Source organism: Aphis gossypii, chromosome 1 (genome assembly GCF_020184175.1).
Source record: "Aphis gossypii isolate Hap1 chromosome 1, ASM2018417v2, whole genome shotgun sequence".
NCBI classification, from domain to species: Eukaryota; Metazoa; Arthropoda; class Insecta; order Hemiptera; family Aphididae; genus Aphis; species Aphis gossypii.
The window spans coordinates 25,794,127-25,819,280 of record NC_065530.1 but is presented as its reverse complement, the minus strand read 5'-3'; the positions used below and the strand labels follow the sequence as shown (position 1 = coordinate 25,819,280).

Here is a 25,154-nt window from a genome sequence, read left to right as displayed (position 1 = left end):
GTTGCTGAATAAAACTATTGTGTCACAACACAACTTTGCATAGCTATTGATTCAGGAGCGATAATTGAGACATCATACAAACTTACCACCGAAATAGGATACATTTTAATGTTAAATATGTATTAGATTGAATAATTAAGCTGATTTTATCAATAATAATATAGCTTTACACTGAATAAAAATACATTTTAAGCTATTTGGATTTCTCCATTTGAAATTACTAAAGAAATAACATATAAGGTATTTATATTAACATGAAGCAAGCTAAGTAAGTTACTTTAATTTCGCTATGCATATATGTAATTGTAAGGACTTTGGTGTGATACCGAACCGTACCGACAATGTACGACGAGCGCCCGGCCGGCTTTTGGCGGCATTTATCGCGGACGTTAGCAAAAGCGACGTCAGTGCGCATCCGGGATATTATCCGTACGCCTCGTGTGCTGCGCGAATTTTAAACATTACCGTTTGTTTGTACTTTCGTTCGACACTAAATTTAAGCAAATAATAATATTTCTTACTGAAATCAAATAATTAGCGATTTAAATCGATTTGTTTTTTTCGGAGATTATTATAGTCATATAATATAGTATTATAAAAAAATTAAATTAACATATAATATATATTAAATAATATAATATTTATATAATTTATATATATATATATATATCATATGTCTTATAATATATACTAAATACTCTTAAAAGTGTACACGATGTACGAAAAATCCCACATAGTGCTACTAGAGGATTAATACAGTTACATATACGTGTTAAAAGTAAGTGCAATAATAAAAATCTTAAAATTAATTTTATATAAAATGTAGCAATTAAGTCATAAATATTACGCTGAGTATATAAGTGATGTAAGAATGTCTTTATATTGATACATTGTTTTCACGTAAATGCGTAACTATACCCAAAATTGTTGGGGTGTTGATATTATGCTATGTTCAGTGGATACTTAAACTTATTTTACGAATTAATTCAACCATTCTTAAGTGTACAATAAAATATAAAATTTTGATTTTTTTTTAATTTTGAATGCATGAAACAAAAGTTTTGGTTAGTTTTTACTTTACAACTTATTAAATAATATCAAAGTTCAAGATAGAATCAAAAAATTAAAATGTTAAAATTAAATTTTCTAACCAGTTATTTAGTTATTTTTAATTTTTAAAGTAAATTCCACCTCAATACATACTATAGAATGTATGTACACTTTTATATGAATTTATTAGTATGTAATAACTATTCAGTTAATAACCTATAGTCACTTCATATATTTTTTTTCTAATATGAATCTCATGAGTTTTTAATATATTAAAGCACAGAAATAAATCGTAAACTTTATATATAGTTATATAATACAATACAATATATTATAAATAATAATTGTAGTTTGTCATAGGGTTCAATACACCGTTTTCTAGATTTTAATTGCGATCAAAAAAACAATTGTAAACACATTTTAATAAAAAATAATATTAACTCAAACACATTATTTTAAATTTCTTAACATTAACACTACCAAATAAGTAAATTAAATGTTTAAACATATATTTTTGTCATAATCCCATAAAAAAATGACCTAAATAGTTTATAACTTCTTTCGGTTGTTCATAATATTATATCAAAGGATATATTTCTGTTTTTTTCCTGCTAATATTGTTTTTATATGAATTATTTTTTCTGTATTTTCTTTTTTCTTTTGTGTATACCTACTTTTATACTATTATATGATTTTCTTATTGTATTTTCTTATTAATATTTAAAAATAATTTTTAGTTTAAAAAAGATAATATAATTAGGTTTAAACTAAGTTAGTTGTTACATTTAACGTAAAATATAACATACGTTTTTAGCATAGTGAGTGAAAAACCTTAGTGCCTTTCTTATCATCTTCAAAATTACTGCAAATTATTCAAAATATTGTATTTTATAAATGTCATCATATTATGCCCTTACTCCTATTACTATATATTTAATATTACTTTACTACACAAATATTTTTACTTATTGTTATATAAATATCTGTGTATTATTAGTACACATTATGTTAAGACATCTTATTTTTTCTAAAGCTTTAAAGTCCCTATCAAGTAAGTGTTGTAGATATCTAATTATCATGAATTATTTATCTTTTGAATTAAAAAAAAAATACATAAAATCATTATAGAATTAGTCTTTTTTTCATTTGTTGATGTCATAGAATTGAGGTGATGAAACATCTCTCTGAAGATTTCTAAGAACTGCCTGCCTCTACTCACATGAGTTGTCGAGCATTGATATAAAATAAATATAGGTTTAAAAATAGTTTTCATTATAAAGAAACATTTTCCCATCTTGCATTTAGTCGAGCATACTGCGTTTTTACATACTCTTTATACATTGCTCACTTAAGTGAAGAAATATATTAATAGTGTTTATTTGTTTTTGTATAATTTGAAACAAAAATATTATAAACTATATTATGCCATTCAAAAATGTTACTGAGCAGAAAACAGTAAGGTTATATAGGTACCCTTGCTTAAATTTCTTCATTTTACAAAACTTATTGTAAGTTTTTTTCTATAATATGTAAGATAAACTATGAAATAGAACATTTTCAAACTTAAGTATAAATTGTATTAGATTTGAGAAAAATGGATAGGAATTACTTTAAAATTATGTAGAATTCTGTTTCCAATAACCATGTTTTGTAAAAAAATAAAGAAATGAAGAGTTAAATATTTAAGAAGAAATATAAATATAATCATACAACCGATAATTAATTTATCATTTGGCTCTTAGAATTAGAACTTAATACTATATCAAAAGAGAACATTTTTTATTATTTAAAATGTTATTCATTTTAACTGATTTGTGTGTTACATACATATACATAAGATAATATTTTTTTTGTGAATATAGTTAATAACTCTTAAAATAATTTATTATAAACCAAGAACATATAATAATATTATTATTATTATTTTATTATTTAACAATAACTATTTAATATAAGTTTTAAAATCATAAGTATATGTGTAGAAATAATTTATATTCTTTGGTATCAGACAAGTTGTGTACACTCTATAAAAAAAAGGTGTTCATTAATTATTTTTTCATAATTGATTATTGTATAAAGATATAATTACATATTATTTCAGTTTGATATTGTAACTAAATTCAATTTTTTCATTCCCTTTAATAAAAACATATTTTTAATAATAAGCTTAACAATTTAATTACATAATAACTAATATTGATTTCAAAATAATGGTTAGTTAAAAAATATGGTTTTTGTGATCTACCTTTATTTACCTTGGAATAGGTTACTCAGGCAGTTATTATTTAATATTTAGAATTTTAATTTTATGATAAACTAATGTAATTGAATATTGTTTTTAATCAGACCTCTGTTAAAACAATTACAGCTAAGATTTCTTTTAAGTAAATTGAAATTTCAACTATAAATTCCAATTTTATTTTTATTTTGTAATATTGTAAAAGTGCTCACTCAAGTATAAAATATAGTCAATTACATTTTAATTTAAATTGTATCATAATTTAAATAAATATTATCTTATAAACTTTAAAATGCTTATCCTTTTGTTAAATTTTGAAATATTCTTTTTTTTTATAAAACTAAACAAAAAAATGCTTATATTTTAAATAATAATATTATACATTTTTTTCAATATCTAATAAAAAAAAAATATTTTATTTTTATTAAATAATACTATGTTTAAACAGTAAACAATTTAAAAATTATAACTGTGCGTTAAGGAACAACTAGAATCTGTGTTAAATTCATAAATTACTGATGATTAAACAGTTTATAAGTACAGGTTTTTGAGTGCTTCCTAAACACAATTTGTAAAATAAAAATTACCCTTCCAATAAATCTATACCCTCATTAGTTTGCTGAAAATCTAATTTGTTAAAACATTGAGTAAGAATTAGCAATTATTTCTTTTGCATCATATATCAGATTTTTCAATTAATATAAAATTATTATTTTAAAAAATTACTATAATTGTTTTGTTATAAACAATTTGATACCTAAAATGGAACTTCCATCGTTTATATATGTTTGGACTTTAATTATGTTTACGATAAAACACCGTGAACTCAAACTCTTATACTAAAAACATAGAATTGGTATATACTACTTAACATAATATCTATGCGGATTTTGGAATTTAAAGTATACTTAAATACCATTTTTCCAAATATATGTTAGAATAAATAATAAAAATAAAATAACATATGCATGTCATTTTTTTTCATATATCGATTAGATAATGAAAAAATCTCGTGATATTTTTAAACATTCAACTTAAACATAAATTATTTTTATTTTTTTTTATATTTATTATATAATTGAATTTTCGACATAATTAGACAAATTTTAAGCTACTTATAAGAAATTAAAAAAATTGGAATTTCTTTGATGTTTTTATTTTTCAATGTACATCGAAACCTAATGTTTGAGAATGTAATACATTTTTTTCACAACTATAATATTTATAATGATATAAACCAACATATATAATCATGTATAATCAAGTACAATTATAATTGTGATGAACATTTTTTTTTTTTATTATTATTATTGACAATTTAAGTTTAAATTTTATAAAATTGAATTAGAATTTATACGAAAAAATATTGATTTTATTTGATATCTAGAAGAATATTATTTATAAAAATGCGAATTCTTGCTATCACAATTATTAAATTATTATAGACAATAAAGTTTCCAACAATTCAAATTAATTTTAAGCTATTTATTTTATAAATTTATTCTAACTTACCTATGGTGTATCAGAATTGAGAAAATAGTAATATTAGCTAATAATATATTAAATACAATGAAGCGTCGATTGTCCTAACTTAAAGGAACCAAGAGGGTGTGTATCATCAAAAAATGGTTACAAATTTACAGTGAACACGAACTTAAATATTGTATCTGATTAAAAATAAAATAATAATATAATATTTATTGTTTGTATTACTTAAAAGTATATGAAATAATATAATAGTAATGATATATATTGTTTAATATTCATTTTGGTTATGATAAAATACAGTTCAACCAACCATGTTAATAATAGAAAAATAAATATACCATAAAATATTCAAAAACAGAGGTTTACAGACCGTCCCCATTTAGAATAATTTTTTTATATTTATTGGTTTATAAATGAATTCGAATTAAACATATAAATATTACAGTAACCTATACTCAATAACGAAGTAAATTTGATACATAATATAGAAAAAAGCAATTGTACTGTAGTTTTTTTTTTTGGATTTGAGAAACTACCCTTTTTCTATAAATTATTAACTAGTAGGTTTGTTCGAAAATGATCTTGCATCTGAATCAGAATACGAATGAATAGTTTCTGTGTTTTTAAATTTAATATACTAAAGATAACAATCTAACCTTAATATAAATTTAAAAAAGAATGTAATATTTACCTTATATAAGTCAATATTTAAAAATAATAAATAGGTTATGTTATAGCAATATTTATTGCTATAATTTTTAAATCCTGATAATTCTTATGCATATAAATCTAACTTTATTTATTAAAAAAATAATTTAATAATTTAAAATAATTTATTTAATAATTCAAAAAAGGCATGTTTTAGTTTTTATTTATACACTTCAAGTCGTTTAAATATAATTTTCTTAACAATTTATAGATGAAAGAGTTGTTTAGGTACATTTGAAAAAAAATATTATCACAAAACACTGTACATTATTTTGTATTAAAAATCATATAAATATTTTCAGTCTATATTTGTATGTTTTTTTTAGTAGGGTGATTTCAAAATTTTAAGTGAGAATATCCCATTTACACTTATTATTTTCCCATGTAACACGAAACAACAGTGATTATTAAAAACCATAATGTATATTCAAAGGTCTCTTCGCAGGGAGATAGTACTAGTCTAATAATAATTCAAAACAGCTTCATCAGTAAATGTTCGATTAAAAATTGAAGCATCGTAATTTCTTACGGACGAAACCGTTTATTGATTATTAATATAAATATATACTTTTTACTATATAAGTAAAAACTTATATGAATAATTTAGAATTACTAGTAGTTTCAACTATTAAATAAAACAACAAATATTAATATTTTTTTTTTTTTTTTATTATTAAATCAAACTGTGTTCTTTTTTAACTTGAAACAATTATTTAAAAATAATTTTTGAAAAAAAGATTTGTCAAAGGATGCAATTTTGGAATTATTATGATTTTATGTTACACGGAAAAATAGATGATTCTGAGTGGTGTATACCGGCTTAGACTTTTACAATCTTCCTGCTGAAAAGAGCTGTGAACATAAATTATGGTTTTTGAAAATCACTGTTATTTTATGTTCCATGGTAAAAAATAAGTGAAAGGAGGGTATTCCCAGTTAAAATTTTGAAATCTTACTGCTAAAACGTGCTAAGAACATATAAATACACGCTACTGGTGTTTTAGTATAATTAAAAATTCCAAGAATTAAATTAATAATACATCTATAACCATAAATTTCATAATAGTACGTATATAATCGTAAGAGAATATGCATATTCTATATAGTATATATATATATATATTTTTATGTATGTAATATATATGTTTGTATTTGTTTTTATATATTATTATATTGTTGTTTTAAAAGTTTATTTCAATTTGAATGATTTATTTAAAGAATCAAAAATATTATTCATTTATATTAATATGTAAATTTAAATCCACGATAATGTCGTATCAAACTTGTCTTAAAAACAATAAATATAACTTCATAACAATGAAACTTATTACTCATATTTGAAATAAACTATAAAGAAAGATTTTTTTTCAAAACAAACTGAATAATTCACAAGTCAATTAAAATAAAACCTTATCATATACATTATATTTTAAGTAGTTTTTAATAATTTTTTTACCGTATTAAGTTTTTTATCTATGATTATAAAAATCTTATTTAGTAATGAAAAATGTAATCTGTAAAATTTCCATCGAAAATATTGAATATGACCATACTATAATTTTATATTTTTTCTAATAAGGTGCATTTAAATGTTTCATAAATGTCAAAAGATATTCTCATCAATATTACCCTCTTATGTAGTGCCATTTATTTGTTGTCTACTGTAAAAGAAGTAATTTGATATAATTTTAAATTTTATTTAAGGAGATATAGACATTTTTTTATTTTTAAGGTTATTTTTTATTATTATTATTATTAATATAAATAACATAAAAGCAAATTTTGCACATTGTTGACCGAAAATCATTTAATAATAATAAAATAACAAGATGTTTATTTTAAAATAATCAATAAAACCCTACCTAACTATAATTAATATGGAGAGAAAAATTAAGAATAAATTGGAAGTATTTAATTTTTATAATGTTCAGTCTTCATTAAATTATTTGCATATATAAGTATGATATTATGTATTATCAATGCTGTTGGGGTTTTAAATTTCCATGATAGTACACAATTGTTTGATATAAGTTATCAGATGCATTGATTAAAATGTACGTCTGTATTCAATTAATCAATTGGATAGCGAGATTATGTGCAAAAGACCAGTGGTTGAAAAGAATGTTTTATTAAACACCCAAGAGACGTACTGTCTAGTATGAATTGAAATTTCTACTGGCAGGTGATTTGAGAAGAAAGTATGTATAGGGTTGACGAGTATAATGATGAATAATGCGGTTGATGGATATACGACGCAAAGGTGTTGAGTGAGGTCTTATAAACATAAAATGTGAGAAGAAAATTAACTGGAACTTGTAAGGTTGGAACCTATAGTAAAGTGTTCTTTACGTTATTGTATGTAAATATTTCAAATTAAAAAAATAAATAAATATTTGTTATTGACAGTTTTTTGAGATGTGCGTTATAGGTGTACACATTTTATTTTGAGCTAAATATATTTTTGTAATTATTTATAGATGACCGCAATGAAAAATAGAAGTAAAAATAAATTATCTTTGATTAATATATAAATGACTCAAGTTAAAATATAAATTGTCGAATATTTACATAAAAATACAATTTCATGTTATCGATTTATTATTAACTTTAAGGCATAACAATAAATTAAACTCTAACACTTTTATAAAAACCTATAAAAAACACTTACAATCAACAAATCGATATTAAATACTGAAATTAATTTTATATTATTTAATAATTAATGAAAACGATAAATATATAAAATTAGTCAAATCACTTAAAAACCATTATTTTATCTAACACTTATAAGTATGGCTGGTAATTATTTTATTTTTTATTGATTGTATATTATATGTTTTGTTAATTTTAATTTTTAATTGTTATATCTATACAATTAATATATCTAAGTATACCTAGTTTATAATTAATTTAATATACACTCAACAATTTAAAATTAATTCATAAATGTAGTATAAGTACAAAGTAGTAGTAAAATACATATAAAAATGGAAAAAATATATAAATATATTTAAAAAAATAAATTTTTTAATTTAATGAATACCTTGACCGTTAAGTGGGAAATAACTTATAGGATAATTTAATACTCAATTATTATGCAAAATAAATGTTATGGAGTGTTAAATATTTCAGTATAATGAACTATAAAAATATATAACTATAAAGAGTTTAAACTTTAATAATTTTATTTGAGACTCAATTATAAGATTTAAAAAGAATTTCTCATGATTAAATGTTTTTTATTTTATTTTATTTTTTTAAATTTATTTGATATATATATAAAAAAAAATAATAATATTCATATTTAATCCGTCATAAATATGAATGCATAAAAATACAAAAAACGAATATGGCACCTATATTGTATGATAATATGGTGTACAGAAATCGTGTAGATTAAATGTGAAAATGTGAAATGCATGGTTTTCATGATACCTACGTGTACATATTAAGTGTGTACGTGTCTGCGCGCTTGCGCATAGTGGATCAGTTTAAGTAAAACCATAGTAGTTTCTGTCTGAGGAAGAGAACATAGGGTGAGAAAAATAGGAAACATACAAATTACGTTTCACGACTCCCTTATGCATAATCATTTTATCAAGTCTAGCGAAAACCAAGAACATCGCTTTCAGGCAGCTCGATGTTGATGTTTTACGCGATTACATGCTCGGCTCGCACACCTAAAGGCTTATTTATGCCGGTGTCGTCCTCGGGAAAAGGGTGAATAAGTGTTTCGATGTATCAAAATGATGGAACTGCGTGAGAAACCCAAGACGCGTGTGTATAAATAATAAAAATGTATAAAAAGAGCGAGAGGAATGAAAGAGAAAGAGGAAAAAAAACAACAACAAAAACTTGGAAGGAAAAAGTAATAAGGAGAAGAAAAGGGAGGCGTCTGCTGAGGGCACGATGCATCGTCGTCGCCTGATACTTTTCAAGCACTTTATCAAATTGCTGACGAAATTTGTTGTCTACCCTCTCAGTTCAAACCTTATTCACATACGAATTTATGTTCATTTTTATCAGCCACTGAATGCTTGTGTAATCTATATCGAATCACGAGAAATTTACGACCGCTTTCAGAATCATCCGTAAAGTTTTCCACGGTAAACTTTAATGTCACAACTTTTCTACGTACCGCTACTTTTTTCATTTTTTTCTCGAATTAGTTACGTATTTATAACTACAAATTTATTCAAATCACATTTTTATTTGCTTTTCGTAACATTTTAACACCACTATAAGAATAACTTACCTATAAGAATTGTTAGTTACCTAATATTATGGATTAATAACTTAACTACAACCAAAGCTTTTACAATACAATGTATTAGTTTATGTATATATAAATTATATTATTATATTGATTGTACACTAAATAATAGTTTGTTTGTTTACACTTTTATACCATATACTTTTGTATTTATCAACAATATTATAGTCATAATAAATCTATGTTTAGATATTTTTCACTTTAAAATGCATATTTCTGTTCGAAGTTTTAAGAATAATTTAAATTTTGAATTTTGAGAGATATCTTAACGGACATTTTAAATATCATAAAATATTGAAATAATTGACATAAAAAATGTATCTACTCGCATTACTAAATAACAAAATAATCATAAAACTTGAAATTAATAGTTATATGATCTGTACATATTTAATTATTATTAAAACACTTTTTAGAAGATAAATATAATATATCAGTCTTACTACAGGTCGTCTATGTTTTAATTTAAGTTTTAATATTAAATATTGCTTTTTTTTTCTAGATATTATTATTATTACAATAATTTCGCCAAAATAATTAAAATAAAAAAACCTATAACGATGATTAGATTGGTTATGATCTTCCGAGTTGCTCAAACAGTGTTACACGTTTTGCCGGCAACGTTTAAGACAATGGGTATTCAAATTTGTCGGCATGCGGTCATTATTACCTACCACCAAAATACATATCTGACACAATGGCTGGCCCTGCAGAACAATGGAACCATTTTGGCCATTTGAACGCCATCGTGCATGATAATAATAATACTAATAATAATAATAATAATAATAATAATAGTCATAACAATAATCGATATCTAAATTGTATATAAATATAAATGATAATAATATGCAAATAGAATAGTTTTATCACACACATTCTCGTAGAATACAAAAATTATTTTATTTTTGATAATATTAAATTCTTTTTTTTTTATTATTAATGCATAATACATATTTTGTAAAATTGTATAACGTTTTTTAAATATAACATACAAATACTACTAACACTACAGTAAATATTGTAATTAATCAATTAAGGCTACTTTTAATGAAGTTGAGGCAGTAGTATACAATTTATAGTGATGTGAAATTTTATACTTATTCTTTAATAGCATAATGGGATGATGTATAACAGGAGTTGTATTTATTATAAGTAATTTGACATATTTTTATAAACAACATATTCTACGGTAATATTGATGTATCAAGATAAAACCAAATTATGAATAGATTTATGTAATATTATACAAATACAGGAAATTTTTCGTTTACATAATTATTTTCAAATAACTCTATCATGGTTATTTTTGTAAGTGATGAATTTTTAAGAAAGAATTTAGAAGTAACACTATTTATTAAAAAAAAAAACGATTTTATTTTTAAAAAAAGTATATCAATACGCTTTCTTAACTTATTTCTCTATAAATCATAACTTTTGATAATATGTTTATTTTATTAGAAAATCGTCGTTTTATAGAAAAATATTATTATAATACGTAATTATTTATCATTATTTAATTAATGGGTTTATACATTTTTAAGGAAAATGATATTATTATATTTTATAGTGTGTTAAGATTCATATATATTTGTGATTAATTTTAGATAACTAACGAAAGTAAATAATTCTTCTTCTATATTTATCCTTGTCTTTATAATTTAAGATAAAATATTATTTTTTTTTTCAATCGAAGAAAATCACCCAAGACTTTTAAACTAATAAATAATATATTGATATTTCCTTAAACACATTTTGCTATTAGTAATGATTTGTAAAATATAACTTTTTTTTTTCGAAAAAATTGTTGACATAATACCTACTTAATATAATAGTATATATTACATTTTTTTTCATTCAATAATTATCCAAACTTACTGTGGCTGATGTTGTAAGACATTCCATCGTTACCCTGTAATTTAGGATGCTTCTAATTAATTCCATTGTCATACCATACAACCATTTACGAACGTTTTTCATGTCGTCAAAATGAAATTCCCAAATCATCATCATGTTCGTCTGAGCTAGAATGTAATTTAAGTAGAGCTAGATAATAATATAATCACAAGTCAATATTTTAACGTTCTCGTGAAAAATACCTACAGAGAACAAATGGAAATGGTGGTTGGTTCAGCTCTTTTGTTCGATTTGGTATTAAAAATTCCAATTTAAGAAATTATTAATTTAACAAAAGCTGTATTAAAAATTATTATATTGGTACCTAACTATATAATATGCATTCATTTTTGATATAGTACATTAACAAAACTTTTCTGTTAACTATAAGTTATTAATTGTTATATTTATGATTGGTAATATTTTCTTTCTATTTATCTAAATTAACAAACCTAACAAAAGAGGACATCTTAAACTGTTTTTTTGTATTTTTTATTGACCAGAATATTATTATTTCAGTCGACATTGTTTCATTTTATATTTTTAAGTTAAAAGAGAAAACTAAAAAAAAACTATAAACTTTATATTACTCTCTAAAACTATATTATATTGGCAACATTGTATAAAGTAAATCAATGAATATTTAAAATAAAACTTAATAATAACTAAAAATAATTAATATTGTATATTAATAATAGGTGCCTAAATAAATATAAATATTATATAAAATTTATCATAAATTATCAAATATAATACACATATTTATTTATAAATGGTTATTTTCAACAGTTTATTTTTATTATACGAGTATACTCAACTTATTTCCATTTAATTGTTACTTATTAAAAACCATATTTTGTATTCCTGTAATATTTTTTAAGTTTTAAATCATAAAAATAGTAAAATTGCGTAAATTAAAAAAAAAAAAATTAAAAAAATTCTCTTAAAAAAAAGTTGTAGTAAATAATATAATATTTTTGTTGAATTTATCAATTCACTGTATAATACCTACATATATTTTTATAATACCATTTTATTAAAATAAAATGAAAAAATATTCTAAATAGTATGTTATAACAATATGTAAAATTTAAAAAAAATTCTTTGAAACATTACAATTCATAGCAATTTTAATGCAATTGGAATAATTATGATTTATTTACTGGTGGCGTATTTATTTTGTATTAAAGAATTTTACACTTTGGATTATATAGTTTTGTTTTGAACCCAATATATTATGCAATATGTTTTAGAAATTTGTATGGTGTAAATATTTGTGGTACTTCTAGCTTAGAGTAAACAAAGATAGTGGACATTTTATTGTGTTTATCGGAAGAGCGAAAATCAGTACTCTCTTAGACAAACATGTATGCGCTGTAAATCGAAATAGTGTTGTAAAACAACTATAAGATGGTTTTATAATTTATATTATATTCTGCGACTAAAACATTCTGTCAAATCAAAAATGAAAATTGTAATTGCCAGATAATTATTATTATGTCTTGATATGTTTTAGTCAAATAAAAAAAAAACATTTTCTTTTCATAATTATATTTTAAGACACTTCAGAACTATTGATTCATATTATGACTATATACAATTATAACACTCGTAAATTTTGGGATCTAATTGGATTCGTGTTCTAAAAAAGCATGAATCTTGTTTTTTACTGTTTCTTTTATGTAGTTTAATATTTTAATTTTACTGAGCAATAAACTTTATCGTAATTTATTCATCGATATTTCTTCATACCATAATTCAAAAATTCTTTTGTTCTGTGCTATTATTGTTGATAAAAGGGAGAGTTAAAACATTAATTATGTATGTAACTTTGGAGGCAATTTGCCATTATTGATAATGGTCGGTAAACGGTAAACTGGGAATAAGAGTATAGTAATTCAGCAACTGGCAAACAGATCGCCATTGAATTTTCTCGGTCCATTCTTGTAGCATGATGTGTTTGCAATGCAGTGTATTTGAATATGTTGCTGGATTAATATTAGATCGTATTGTGCTATTGATCGAAAAATAAAGGCCGACTGTAATAATACCAGACTGATTAGAAAATATGAATATTCAGTTTTATGATGATAGTGTAAGTGTCTTAACAATAATAATAGTATTCTAGTGGTAATATTACTCACTAGGTTAAAACAGTGGAAAATTCTAAACATTGAAATGACTTAACTAGTTGTTATTGATAGGTGTTAAAAGATTGAAAATATATGGGGTGAGTTATAGGAAAAAAAGATTCAAGATAATTTTAACTATAATTTTCGGCACATGGAGCTATTGGTTATCAGCAAATATAAATTAGAAAGTTGTGTTTAAAAGTTTTTCAACAATATATTATTAAACTTTAAAATTGTAATTATAATTTTATTTTATTTTTAATTTGTTCTTATTTCATATCGAAAACTTGTTCATTAACGCTAACACACGATTGCATTAAATTATATTATCAATAAAATTGTAATTATAATTGTTATAAATAATATAAATTTTGTTTATGCAGATATAGGAAATATAAATCACATAATATAATTACATTCAACATTAATTTTTTCTCATTTTTTATTCATTGTTTCGTTTCATTTATTTTTTGATTGGTTACAAAGTTTGCTATTTTAGAAAATGGTCATTTCATCTGTCATTGATATATATTTTTTTCATTTTACTTCTAGTTCATATTGATTGTCTCTTAGGTACCTTCAAATTTATGATGAATTAATTTTACACATTCAAATATTGCATGTTGAATATCGATAACAACATTATGAAATAAACACATTTAAACATAGAAGAACTACAACTCATTTATTTACACTCTCTCTCAAAAAATGTATTCACCATGATTATTTATATTTTTTAAATTTTTATCAGTAAATATATTTTTTTTTATTTTCCTAATTTATGTGGATTTATTTAACGCATTATTTGATAGTGATCAATATTACTATATAATTACTTATACCACCAAAAAACAGTATTTAAGTTTTTTTACTGACTTTTTATATTTTAATTTTGTATATTCTCAGTACAGTCACAATGTAAATAAAATATAGATAATTAAATGTTAAAATATGACTCATACTACATATTATTGAAGGACACATATTATACTAATAATTGAGTGGTGTACGTTGATTTTGAATTTGATTAGTTATTAGTTTATTCAGCACTGCGAATAGACTTAATTTTGAGTAATGAATTCGTCTAACTAATTTAGCTATTCCAGTCACGAGGATAAATTAAACGAATTATCCAATGACAAAGTAAAATATTAGAGATACATTTATAAAAAAAAGCTTTGTTGGTTAGGTTAGGATTTTATTTTATTTTTTTAAATGGCTCCTAGGTAGTGATTTTAATCACTTATTAAATTTTATTGTTTACATTCAACTATATAAATAATTCTTAATTGTAAAATCGTAAACGATGTCTTTATTGGTGACTAATTAAAATAATAATAACATATTTTTCTTAGGAAATCATATTTAAATCAAATCAAACATTGAATTAATATATTTTGTTTTGTGATTGATAATTTTAAATATAAATTATAAAATTGTTTTTACATCATTATAAATTATATTATATTTTATTTAAAATGATATTATTATCTTTAGCATTTTTATACATTTTTCTTTTAACTAAATAATAACCTTTAATTTGGTCTTTTAATTTTAATACTTGTGTAATTTGAAATACAAATAAATTCTAACTTTTATAAATTAATATTATTTTGTATTATTCTGTAGCGTATTTTGAAAACAACATAATTTTTTTTTCTTTTTATTATTAATTTCATGACATGATTTTCAATAGAGTTACTTAACTTGTTATGTTTGTATAAAAGATAATTGGCTCAGTATAGCGAGTAACCTCAATGTATTGTATATATACATATATATATATTTAAAAATATATAATTATGGAATATATAATGTCGTAGTGTAATATATATATATCAGCTCAGTAAGATGGATTAAAAGGTGCATTCAAAATAAATAATAATTATAATAAAGGCTATAGAAATAAACATACACATTGTAAGTGTCATTTATGATTGGTTTTTATCAGTTAATAAACTAATTTATCATTGGCCTCTATTAAATTTATTTAAACATAAGGAAAAACAAAAATATTCATTATAAAATTAATTTATAATGTACAATATGTATATTTTATAGTTAATATTTAATAAAAACCATTATATGTTGCCATTTTGAGTAGTACTCTTAGTGACACTGATTTTTATTTTGTTATTGATTGTGTTATACATAATTTTTTTTCCGAAGTATATTTAGTAATATTTCTAAATTATTATTTAAAAATAGAATTTTTCACAACCAACTCATGTTTTTTCAATACTTTATATAAGGTTAGGTTATGTTAGTTTCATATATTTCAAATATATGAGAATATCATTAAATATTTATATTAATTTTATAATATTCTGAATTTATATTGGTTGAAACTTTGAAACGTTGCTGAGAAATTTGCATAGATATAGCAGGTGATGATATCACCATAATAAATATTCTATATGATAACTTTTGATATTATACATCAGAATGAATTCTGATTTCTCTACACAACGATTTGGTGTCTTGTCGACCTGTCATTGGAACTAGAAATTTTATAATATAAGAAAAAACTTCAGCGTTTAAATCAGTTCCTCGGAGATTTATGATGAGATGTTTTTGCGATGAAATGATTTTGAGATAGTGCATTTAAGTTCAAATAAATAAATATACCGATGTTTGATAGAATAATTTTTCCATAGATAATATTTTAAGTAAAGTAATTCAATTAATTTTCTTTAAAAGAGCTGGGTATCAACTTTATGTTCATCATAAAAATGCATCAAATTCGACAAATTGAAATCCTATATACTTAATTTTAGGTTTGATAGTTTTCCTTTTTGATTAGTTATATTTTTTTTTCGAAAGTTTATACTAAAACGTAAAAACTACTGTGATAATATTCGGTCTTTTTAAAAGATTCTTAGTGAACTTGTATATTATACGATGATGAAAGTATTAAGTATCTATCTCTATATACATTTATTCTTGTAGATTACATCTTAAGCTGAGTAACGAATACACAAAATTGTATTGTGTTACATTGTATCATTATAATCAAACTATTATTACTTTATTACATTTTTTGTTTCCAATTCTTTTTAAATTTAAATAGTAATAAACAACTTTTTTATAGCATAGACTGAAGTTCACTAACTCTTTTTCATATTAATTCACAATGTAATATTCCATAGGAACACCGGAAAGATACCATAGGTATTTTATTTTCTTTATCGAAGAATTCCTCATAATGCGTACCTTCTATTATTTTATTACACTGGTTTTCGTTCGTCTGATTATATATTTTATTATTCCTTCGGAGTTTCACATTATAAAAATAATTCAAGTGCACACCAAATTCAAGCACGATCGAATAAGAACAAATTAAAAAAAAGTCACGCCATGTCTATGGGCGGTATCATATTATAATAATAGGTATGATTTAACGGGTACTAACATATTATGTACAATAAACCACGTTAACAGTGGTTTTAGCGTTTTGTTTCTCTATATTTTAAGGTTTATTCCACTACCTTCATCGTGAAAATACTACCGACTGTTTTTTTCTCTAACGTGCCGCGGTCACGTAAACGTCCGATATGCTACTATTACCTACACGGTAAAAGTGTAGAAAATAATATTTTATACAGAGAGAAAAACGGAGACAGCGGCCAAGTCCAAATGTATAATGCATAAGCGTTTTGTGTATGCGCTGAAATAATAGCCGGATAAAGTCAGCGAAAGCTTTCGGAAGCTTAAAACTTTCTGCCCTGAAAGTTATTGTTCAACTTCTTGAACGCTCAAGAGAAGCAGAAGAATACGAAGAGGGTACACACGCAAAATCAACACACATACACATACACACTCACGCGCAAAAACAAACTATGCAGTGTTGACTATATCGATGTCACTGACGATAGTAGCGAAGGCTTTGCCTTATTGCCTTATCGTACCTTAAATTATTGTACACCAAACATCATACAGTCTTGAATTGAGTTAATTCGTGGTAGAAGTCAAAAAAAAAAAACAGACAATATTTGTATGCACCTATCTCAGTAGTCATGATGATAACTTACTATAATATAACTTTAAACTTGTTACTAAATTATTTACTAGAAACACTCACTAATGACGTTAATAAATTCATGCGAAACTCTGAATACGATAAAAAAATAAATAAATAAATAAAAATAAAAATTATACAGACAGAAAGATAGTGAAAACATAAAGAAAAGAAATACGCTTAAGACAAATCTAACATTGAATCATAATTCAAAGTATGATTACATGGTTTTGTTTCCTGTTCTTTATTCGGCTTCCCGTAACATTTTTGTATTCCTGGTATTTGAATCAAAACACGTGTAAGCGTGTACGTCTTATATAGTTGTTATGGACATAATATTTTAGTAAAGATGCATTTTACTACGAGAACACACCGTTTCCTTCCCTATTATCAAAGAATAGTTTACTACTATTATTATTTATGTTATATTGTTTTAAAATAATGTCATAATGTATTCATGTTTGGTTATTTATTAAGGAAATGTCTCACATTATTTAGTTGTTAACTTGCCCCGGTCCTGGTTCGATTAGATATAAATACATTGTTTATGAAGTACTATACAAAAAATCAAAATAATATATAATTTTTATATTATAATATATTATTGTGAATATTTTATTAGGTATTAAAAATTAATTTATAATAGACTTGAAATGTATATAATAATATAAAATTGTATAGTTTAAATTCACATTTAAAGAAAAAATAATTGGCTATTCAAAGTATATAGATACAAAAATTATGATGATGGGTTTTTCGTAATGAAACTCCATTATTTTAGTTAGATCTTTTCATATTACACAAAAAAAAAAAAATAATAATTTTAGAATTTAACTTAAAATTTATCAAATTTAAAATTCTAACTCCAAAAACATTTTAAATCCGTATTTAATTATATGAAATTTGAAACCTGAGTTTTCCAGACCAATGATAATACGATAACCCAACTTTATATCATTATATTACATCTATAATTTGTGTACGTCTAACACAATATATCATATTCCCAGTTTTCCACCTCTAATTGTATAATTTAACTTTATTAAATTATCATTGAAATGTCTGAAAACTAAATAATTTACAATTAGGTATATAATATTATTATGAATATTTCTTAAACATTAAATTTAAAAAAAAATTGTATTTGTTTTAGGTGTATCCAATATCAGCATGCATATTCTATATGCGGCCGCTTTGTTTTTGATGTTAACTTTGTGTTTAATTGACAATGCTTCTTCTAATGGTAAGATAACTTTTTAAAAATACATTTTATTAGATGTAGTATATATGTAAATAACAAACATAAAACTATGTGTATTTTATTACTATGTAATAATTAATAAATAAGCTCACCAATACAATATTTCAGTGAACAATCTAAAATCAATAACGTATTTAAGGATATTATGTATATCTAAAAATAATATAATACACATGAAGATTCTTTCATCGAAGAACACTCATTATTTCAAAATGTATAAACGTTTTTACATAATTTCTTGTCAAAATAAAAAATATATTTTTTCTTTAAATATACTTTTTAATATGTATGTATCGTCATGTATTTATTTTATTTATTTTTTTTTTAAATGACCACATACATTTTTAATTTCATAATATTCTGAAGCAAATTATTTTTTAGAGTATTTAGATACATAAAAATCGAAATTAGGACTTATAGTTTTGGAGTTTTATGTATTTAAAGACTTAAAGCTTATATGAGCAGAGTGGAAGTGGTATGGGTTACCCCTAAAATGTTTATCTATTACTTTGCTTACTTGGCTTTAAATATTTTTAACTCATAATCTACTCGTCTGACTTTGATTTAATTATTTCAAATTATCATAATATTTTATTAATTTAAATTTGATTCTAGATTTAAATACAATAATTATTAAATTGTTGTTTAATGTCTCTTATTGTTAGAAAACACCTAGGCGGAACCGTTTTCATTTAAAATAAACCTTTATCGGTCATTATGTTGCAACTATGTTATTGTTACCAATACACATTATACCATTTTTTTTCAATAACAATCAATTTAATTGTATATAAAACAGTTAAAAATTGTATGAGTACATTTTTACAAATATGTACAAAATAAATATTAAAATATTTAAATTCCTTTATTTATTAAAATAAACGTCAATGAATATTTAACTTAAGTAAGGACCCGCTTACATAACTTTCGTATAAAAATACCTATATGACAGTACCAAAAAACAACGGATAACCTGTGTTCCTCCTATGACCTATAATAGTATACGATAAATATATATAATATTTTAGAAAGATGATAATTTTATAGCAAATGACTAAATTAAGAATCTAAGACTGGTAATATTATTTTAACGATAAACAAATAATACAATTTTACATAGGTACCAAAAACAATGTACCTATTGGTCCTATTAGTTGAAAAATTACACTGGCCAAAAAAAAAAAAGGTTCATTTTAGCAAAAAAGTGTCTTTCTTGGCATACAATAGCTAAACGAATTATAAGATTTATACTCAGAGATCATATTTCTATTCACTTATAATAATTGAATATACGAATAGTAACTGATAACTTAGATATTTGATTGTTATTCAAGTATCGGAATACCAGATACCTGTTTAGTTTTAGTTACCTGACATCTGTGTTTGATAAAATTTGTAGTGTCGAAATTTTATACGTTAATAATTAAAAAAAATTCATCAATAATTTTAATGTATAACAATTGTTGGTACTTTACTTTATAATGGCGATTAAAATGGAAAATATGTACAAAAAAATCAATACATTTTGTTTTTTATTTTTATTTTACTATTGGTATTATCTCTAAGCTTAATAATTATGTGCAATACTTTTAACCTTTGCTATCAAGACACTGAATTTTCTAATCAAGTATCTAATGCTATTTGGAATTTTTTAGTTAGGCATTATTTGTGATAAATCAAGATCTCTAATATATATTAAATTGAAACTATTTAATTTGATGTTTATTTAATATTTTACCGAATAAATTAATAGCAATAAAATTAACCAAATCCAATATCATAAAGTCAGTTTAAAATCAAATGTATTCAGAAAATATCACAGAACTGGCAGATTTATATATTTAATTTAATACATATGATGCTAACAATAACATTATCTGAATTGCTGATCAAACAATAATATTTTCTTATAAGCAACGTTTTTATTGTGTACACAATATATTCATATAAAAATACTGAAAGAAAATTTTATTTGAATAACAATACACCTAAGTAGTAAATACATTTATTCATAAAGAAATTGTAAATCAATAATATATTCATAATAATATCGATTAACATTAAATTATGAAATAATAAATGCAGATGATATATTATTTTGTAGAGACTACAAAAACATATTTCCATAAATTATTGAACTATTCTACTACTTTACATGTTTAAAATTGTAAATATAATATGTTTGAATTTACTGTTGGATTGCAAAATACTTATAACACATAATGCTAATTGATAACTAAATTGAAGTTGTATCATAAGTCATAGAAACATATTTATGATCATCTTTAACTATTTAATATGCATTATATTTCTTATTTAAGATAATCGTTAGCTTAAAATCATTATATTTTATTTATTGTATAAGAATTGGAAGTTGATGAAGAAGCTTTATGTCATTTTTAAGGTTTTGCGTTACATCTTTCTTTAAATAAATTCGTCTAATAAACGTACACTTTTTTTGTTAATTGTGTTTAATTTAAACATGTTTAAAATATTATTTGTTTTGAAGTGTAAACAAATTTATTTCATCTTTAATAAATCTTTAATGATTATATTTTTGTGATTAAATTTTAATAGAAAAGTTCAAAACTAACTTGACATAATATATTTTTTTCTTTGGTTATTTTAATTTGTATTTTATTGTTATGACTATTATTGTATGTGCTAAAAAAAAATTGATGGATATTAACCAATTAATTTTTATTTTGATATTCAGTATCATTATTATTTAAATATACAAAATAAATTTATCATTAAATTACTTACATTTTTATAAAAAGAAAATAATACATTTAAAAATATATAAACTAAACAATTTGATAAAATAAAATAAATGAAGTTAATAACGTCATAAGATAATTGTATACCATGTTTGTACATGTATCATAAATAAATTAATTTGAATAGAAGTTATAAAACTGTCGAACTTGATTTAAGTCTGGCACTTATTTATCAAACAATTCAATCATTTATAATTTATCTATATAACATACATGTATACTGTAATAAACTTATTGATTCAAATGTATATATATATAATATATTTTAAATATCACTTGACCAAATAATTTAGAGATTTAGTTGTCATTTTAACAATTAAACCCATGCTGCTATTATACGCATGGTATTAAGTGTTTGCCTAATGATATATGCACGTGGGTACGATTATAGATGAATTTTTGATTGTTCGTCATTAGATTCGCTAATTTAAATAACATTAAAACGTGTTAGAAACAGTGATATTTCACCAATTTAATTCCACTCAACAACTCGTAGTTCGATTAAAACGTATAGGTACTCGACTACACCGGAAGTGTGTAATATTTTACCCCGGGACACATATTGGCCTCGTCGATTCATTATTCGTGTACGCATAACCACGGATGTCGATTTGATTTCGACAAATTGCATTCGTGATGGATGGCGTTTTGTCGGAATGAAGTGTAGTGTGGCCATGTCCGGTCACACCCCGTACGTTCTATACATATACGACTATCGTTTGTATCTGCTTTGGGGCGGACGTTCGGTTGTCTTTCGATATGTAAACATAGGTGGTACTGATGTGTATACTAAACGGTATAATAGTAATAATAATATGTGAGTCGACCGTGCACGGGCAAAAACAGTTACCTGATGGTTGGCGTTGTTATTTTTTTTTTTCAAAATCACATTTGTGAACTCCACCGCTGGTCGATCGGCACCTGAGTGGTATTGGAACGGGAATAAACCAAAAAAAGTGTGTACGATCAAAAATAAAAAATAAAATAAAAACAAAAGCGGGCACGAGAAAAGTCACATTGGTTCGTATTGGGTTTTTTTCTCTCGTTCCACAAATATCATTATACACTCTACATAATGTAACCTTTGCAAATGAAATGCCGGTGTCTAATGGTTTACCAATGACGAAAACGCTAAAATACGTACCACATGTGCAGCTGCGTATACCCGGAAACACCGATCCGAGCGAAAATTTGTATATTTATATCTTTTATCCGAGTGTTTTTCTACGCGTGGTTAACCATTTTTCCATTATTCACTCGTATGTAGTTGTGTATTGCAATTGTTTCATAGAAAACTGCGCAGTAGCTACGATATTATCACCGGGCTATGTGATACAATGTAACAATTAAAATATTACAAAAGAGTCACGTGTTAATTCATTTCAACCCTTAAACAAAGAACTACAGAAAATTTTAAATCTGAAAAAAATTGTTTGGTCACAAGTAGGAGCACAATAGTCATATGTAATAAAAAATATAAAAACACCCTTTATTAAGAAAAAATTTTCAATAGTTGATAATATGTTTCTATGTTTCCGATCAAGATAAGTTATATCTAGTATGTTATTTTTATAAATGCCCATACAAACATACACATACATAGCTTACCAATAAGTATTAATAATCCATACAATTAAACTCATTACTATATTTAATATGAATATATAATAAATTAATAATAAATACAATATGAAGTAATTATAAAACCTATAAAATAAGTATAATTCCACTTAGATATTTAAAGCATTTAAATTAAAGTTTCATTATAAATGAATAACAATAAGATTCCAATCTATTTTATTTGAGTAGTACATTATCAACCATATCTGCAACATTATCATTTATTAAAAGGTATTATAAGAAATATTTGATACCATAAAAAAAAAAAAAATTATAGCGATTAAAATTTTAACTTTACACATTAATAAAAAATGAAACATCTTATAGAATTAAATTCATAATATTCAAATAGCTATAATTACAACAAGTATTATTAAATTACAAATATAGGTATTGAATAATGGTTTACTTGGTTTAGTAATCAAACAAAAGTATACAATTTAAATAGTTAAATTATAAAAATTAGAGTGTGTATTTAGTATTATAAAGGTAAAAAAGATAAATATTATACAAGATATGTATGTGTATCATTTGTTAAATATATGATAGGTAACAATAATAATTTGCAAGAAAACCATCTTTTGTCTGTTAAATTATAAAATATACGATGAGCTTATAAAACCCAACTATATATGAAAATATTTTAGGATAATGCGTCTCAGGTTAAAACTTCTAAGGTAGGTATTCGATTACAGTGTGCATAAAAGAAACACACGAATATTTTAATTGTGCTGTTACTAGTTTTGTATATTCAATTCGAACAAAACATAAAGAACTATATGCATTATATATAGAATATTTATTATTATCATATACAATGTAAATGTTTATTATAATAATTACAATTTGTTACAAAGGTATGTGTGCTTAAGACTTTAAGACCATAATTTAATTCCCCGTTTTAGTGTGTATTGTATTCTTGTGTATTTATTATTTTTTTTTTTGCACTTTGTTTACCTTTTAAAATTGACACTCGCTAAAAAATACGTGTTTAAAACTGAATTACTAAGATGAGTAAATTCAAAAATATCAGATAATTCAATGTTAAAAAAAAAAAAAAACATTGTTAATTTGTAAGAAACAGAAATTGAATTTTAGCACGTGTCTTATACTACGTTCGATTGAGTCGAGTGGTGGTGACGAATAATTGAATCTCTACCAATCCAACCCTCCACAATGGTTATTGGACAGACGTTGAAGAATTAGCTCCTGACCGGTAGTTGGAACGTATCGCTGAAAATATAAGGCTTTTATAGTAGTTACCCGCTCGGTCTATGTAATTAATGTGTAGGGATTTCGCTCTCCAAATGACCGGTCGCCGGGTCGTTTAATCATCAGAAGGCCGATAAAACACGACATAGCTCGTATGGATTGACCCCGAAATCGTAAACAAGTACAACCTATTATACCTTTTCGGCTACTTTTGTATTTCAAAAGAATTATTGTCAATCGTCAGTAACATCTTCTTTGAACGATGGTAGGTAGTACAGTATTTTAATCATCATCTCAATTATTGTCACTACTAACTTCTAATAATAAATTATTCAATTGTTACAAAACCCAATTGCTATATACATTTACTGATCATTATCTATTTATTTACCTATTTAATAGAAAAATAAAACCTTTTATTTGTTGTTCTATTGATTTAAACTGCGATGGCTATCCACACCATAGCTCTTTTGGAAC

At 23.5% G+C, this 25,154-nt stretch overlaps 1 protein-coding gene across 2 annotated transcripts in view; it reads left to right on the top strand.

Annotated features, from left to right (window-relative positions):
* The first annotated feature begins 421 nt into the window (after positions 1-421).
* The window catches only part of LOC114122389 (zwei Ig domain protein zig-8-like), a 242,296-nt gene continuing 217,563 nt past the window's right edge, over positions 422-25,154 (top strand). For both annotated transcript variants that reach the window (XM_050197538.1, XM_027985038.2), the window contains exons 1-2: positions 422-778; positions 18,958-19,047. In XM_050197538.1, the coding sequence (XP_050053495.1) occupies positions 18,975-19,047 (73 nt within the window). In that variant the 5' untranslated portion in view covers positions 422-778; positions 18,958-18,974. The remainder of the gene's footprint in view (positions 779-18,957; positions 19,048-25,154) is intronic.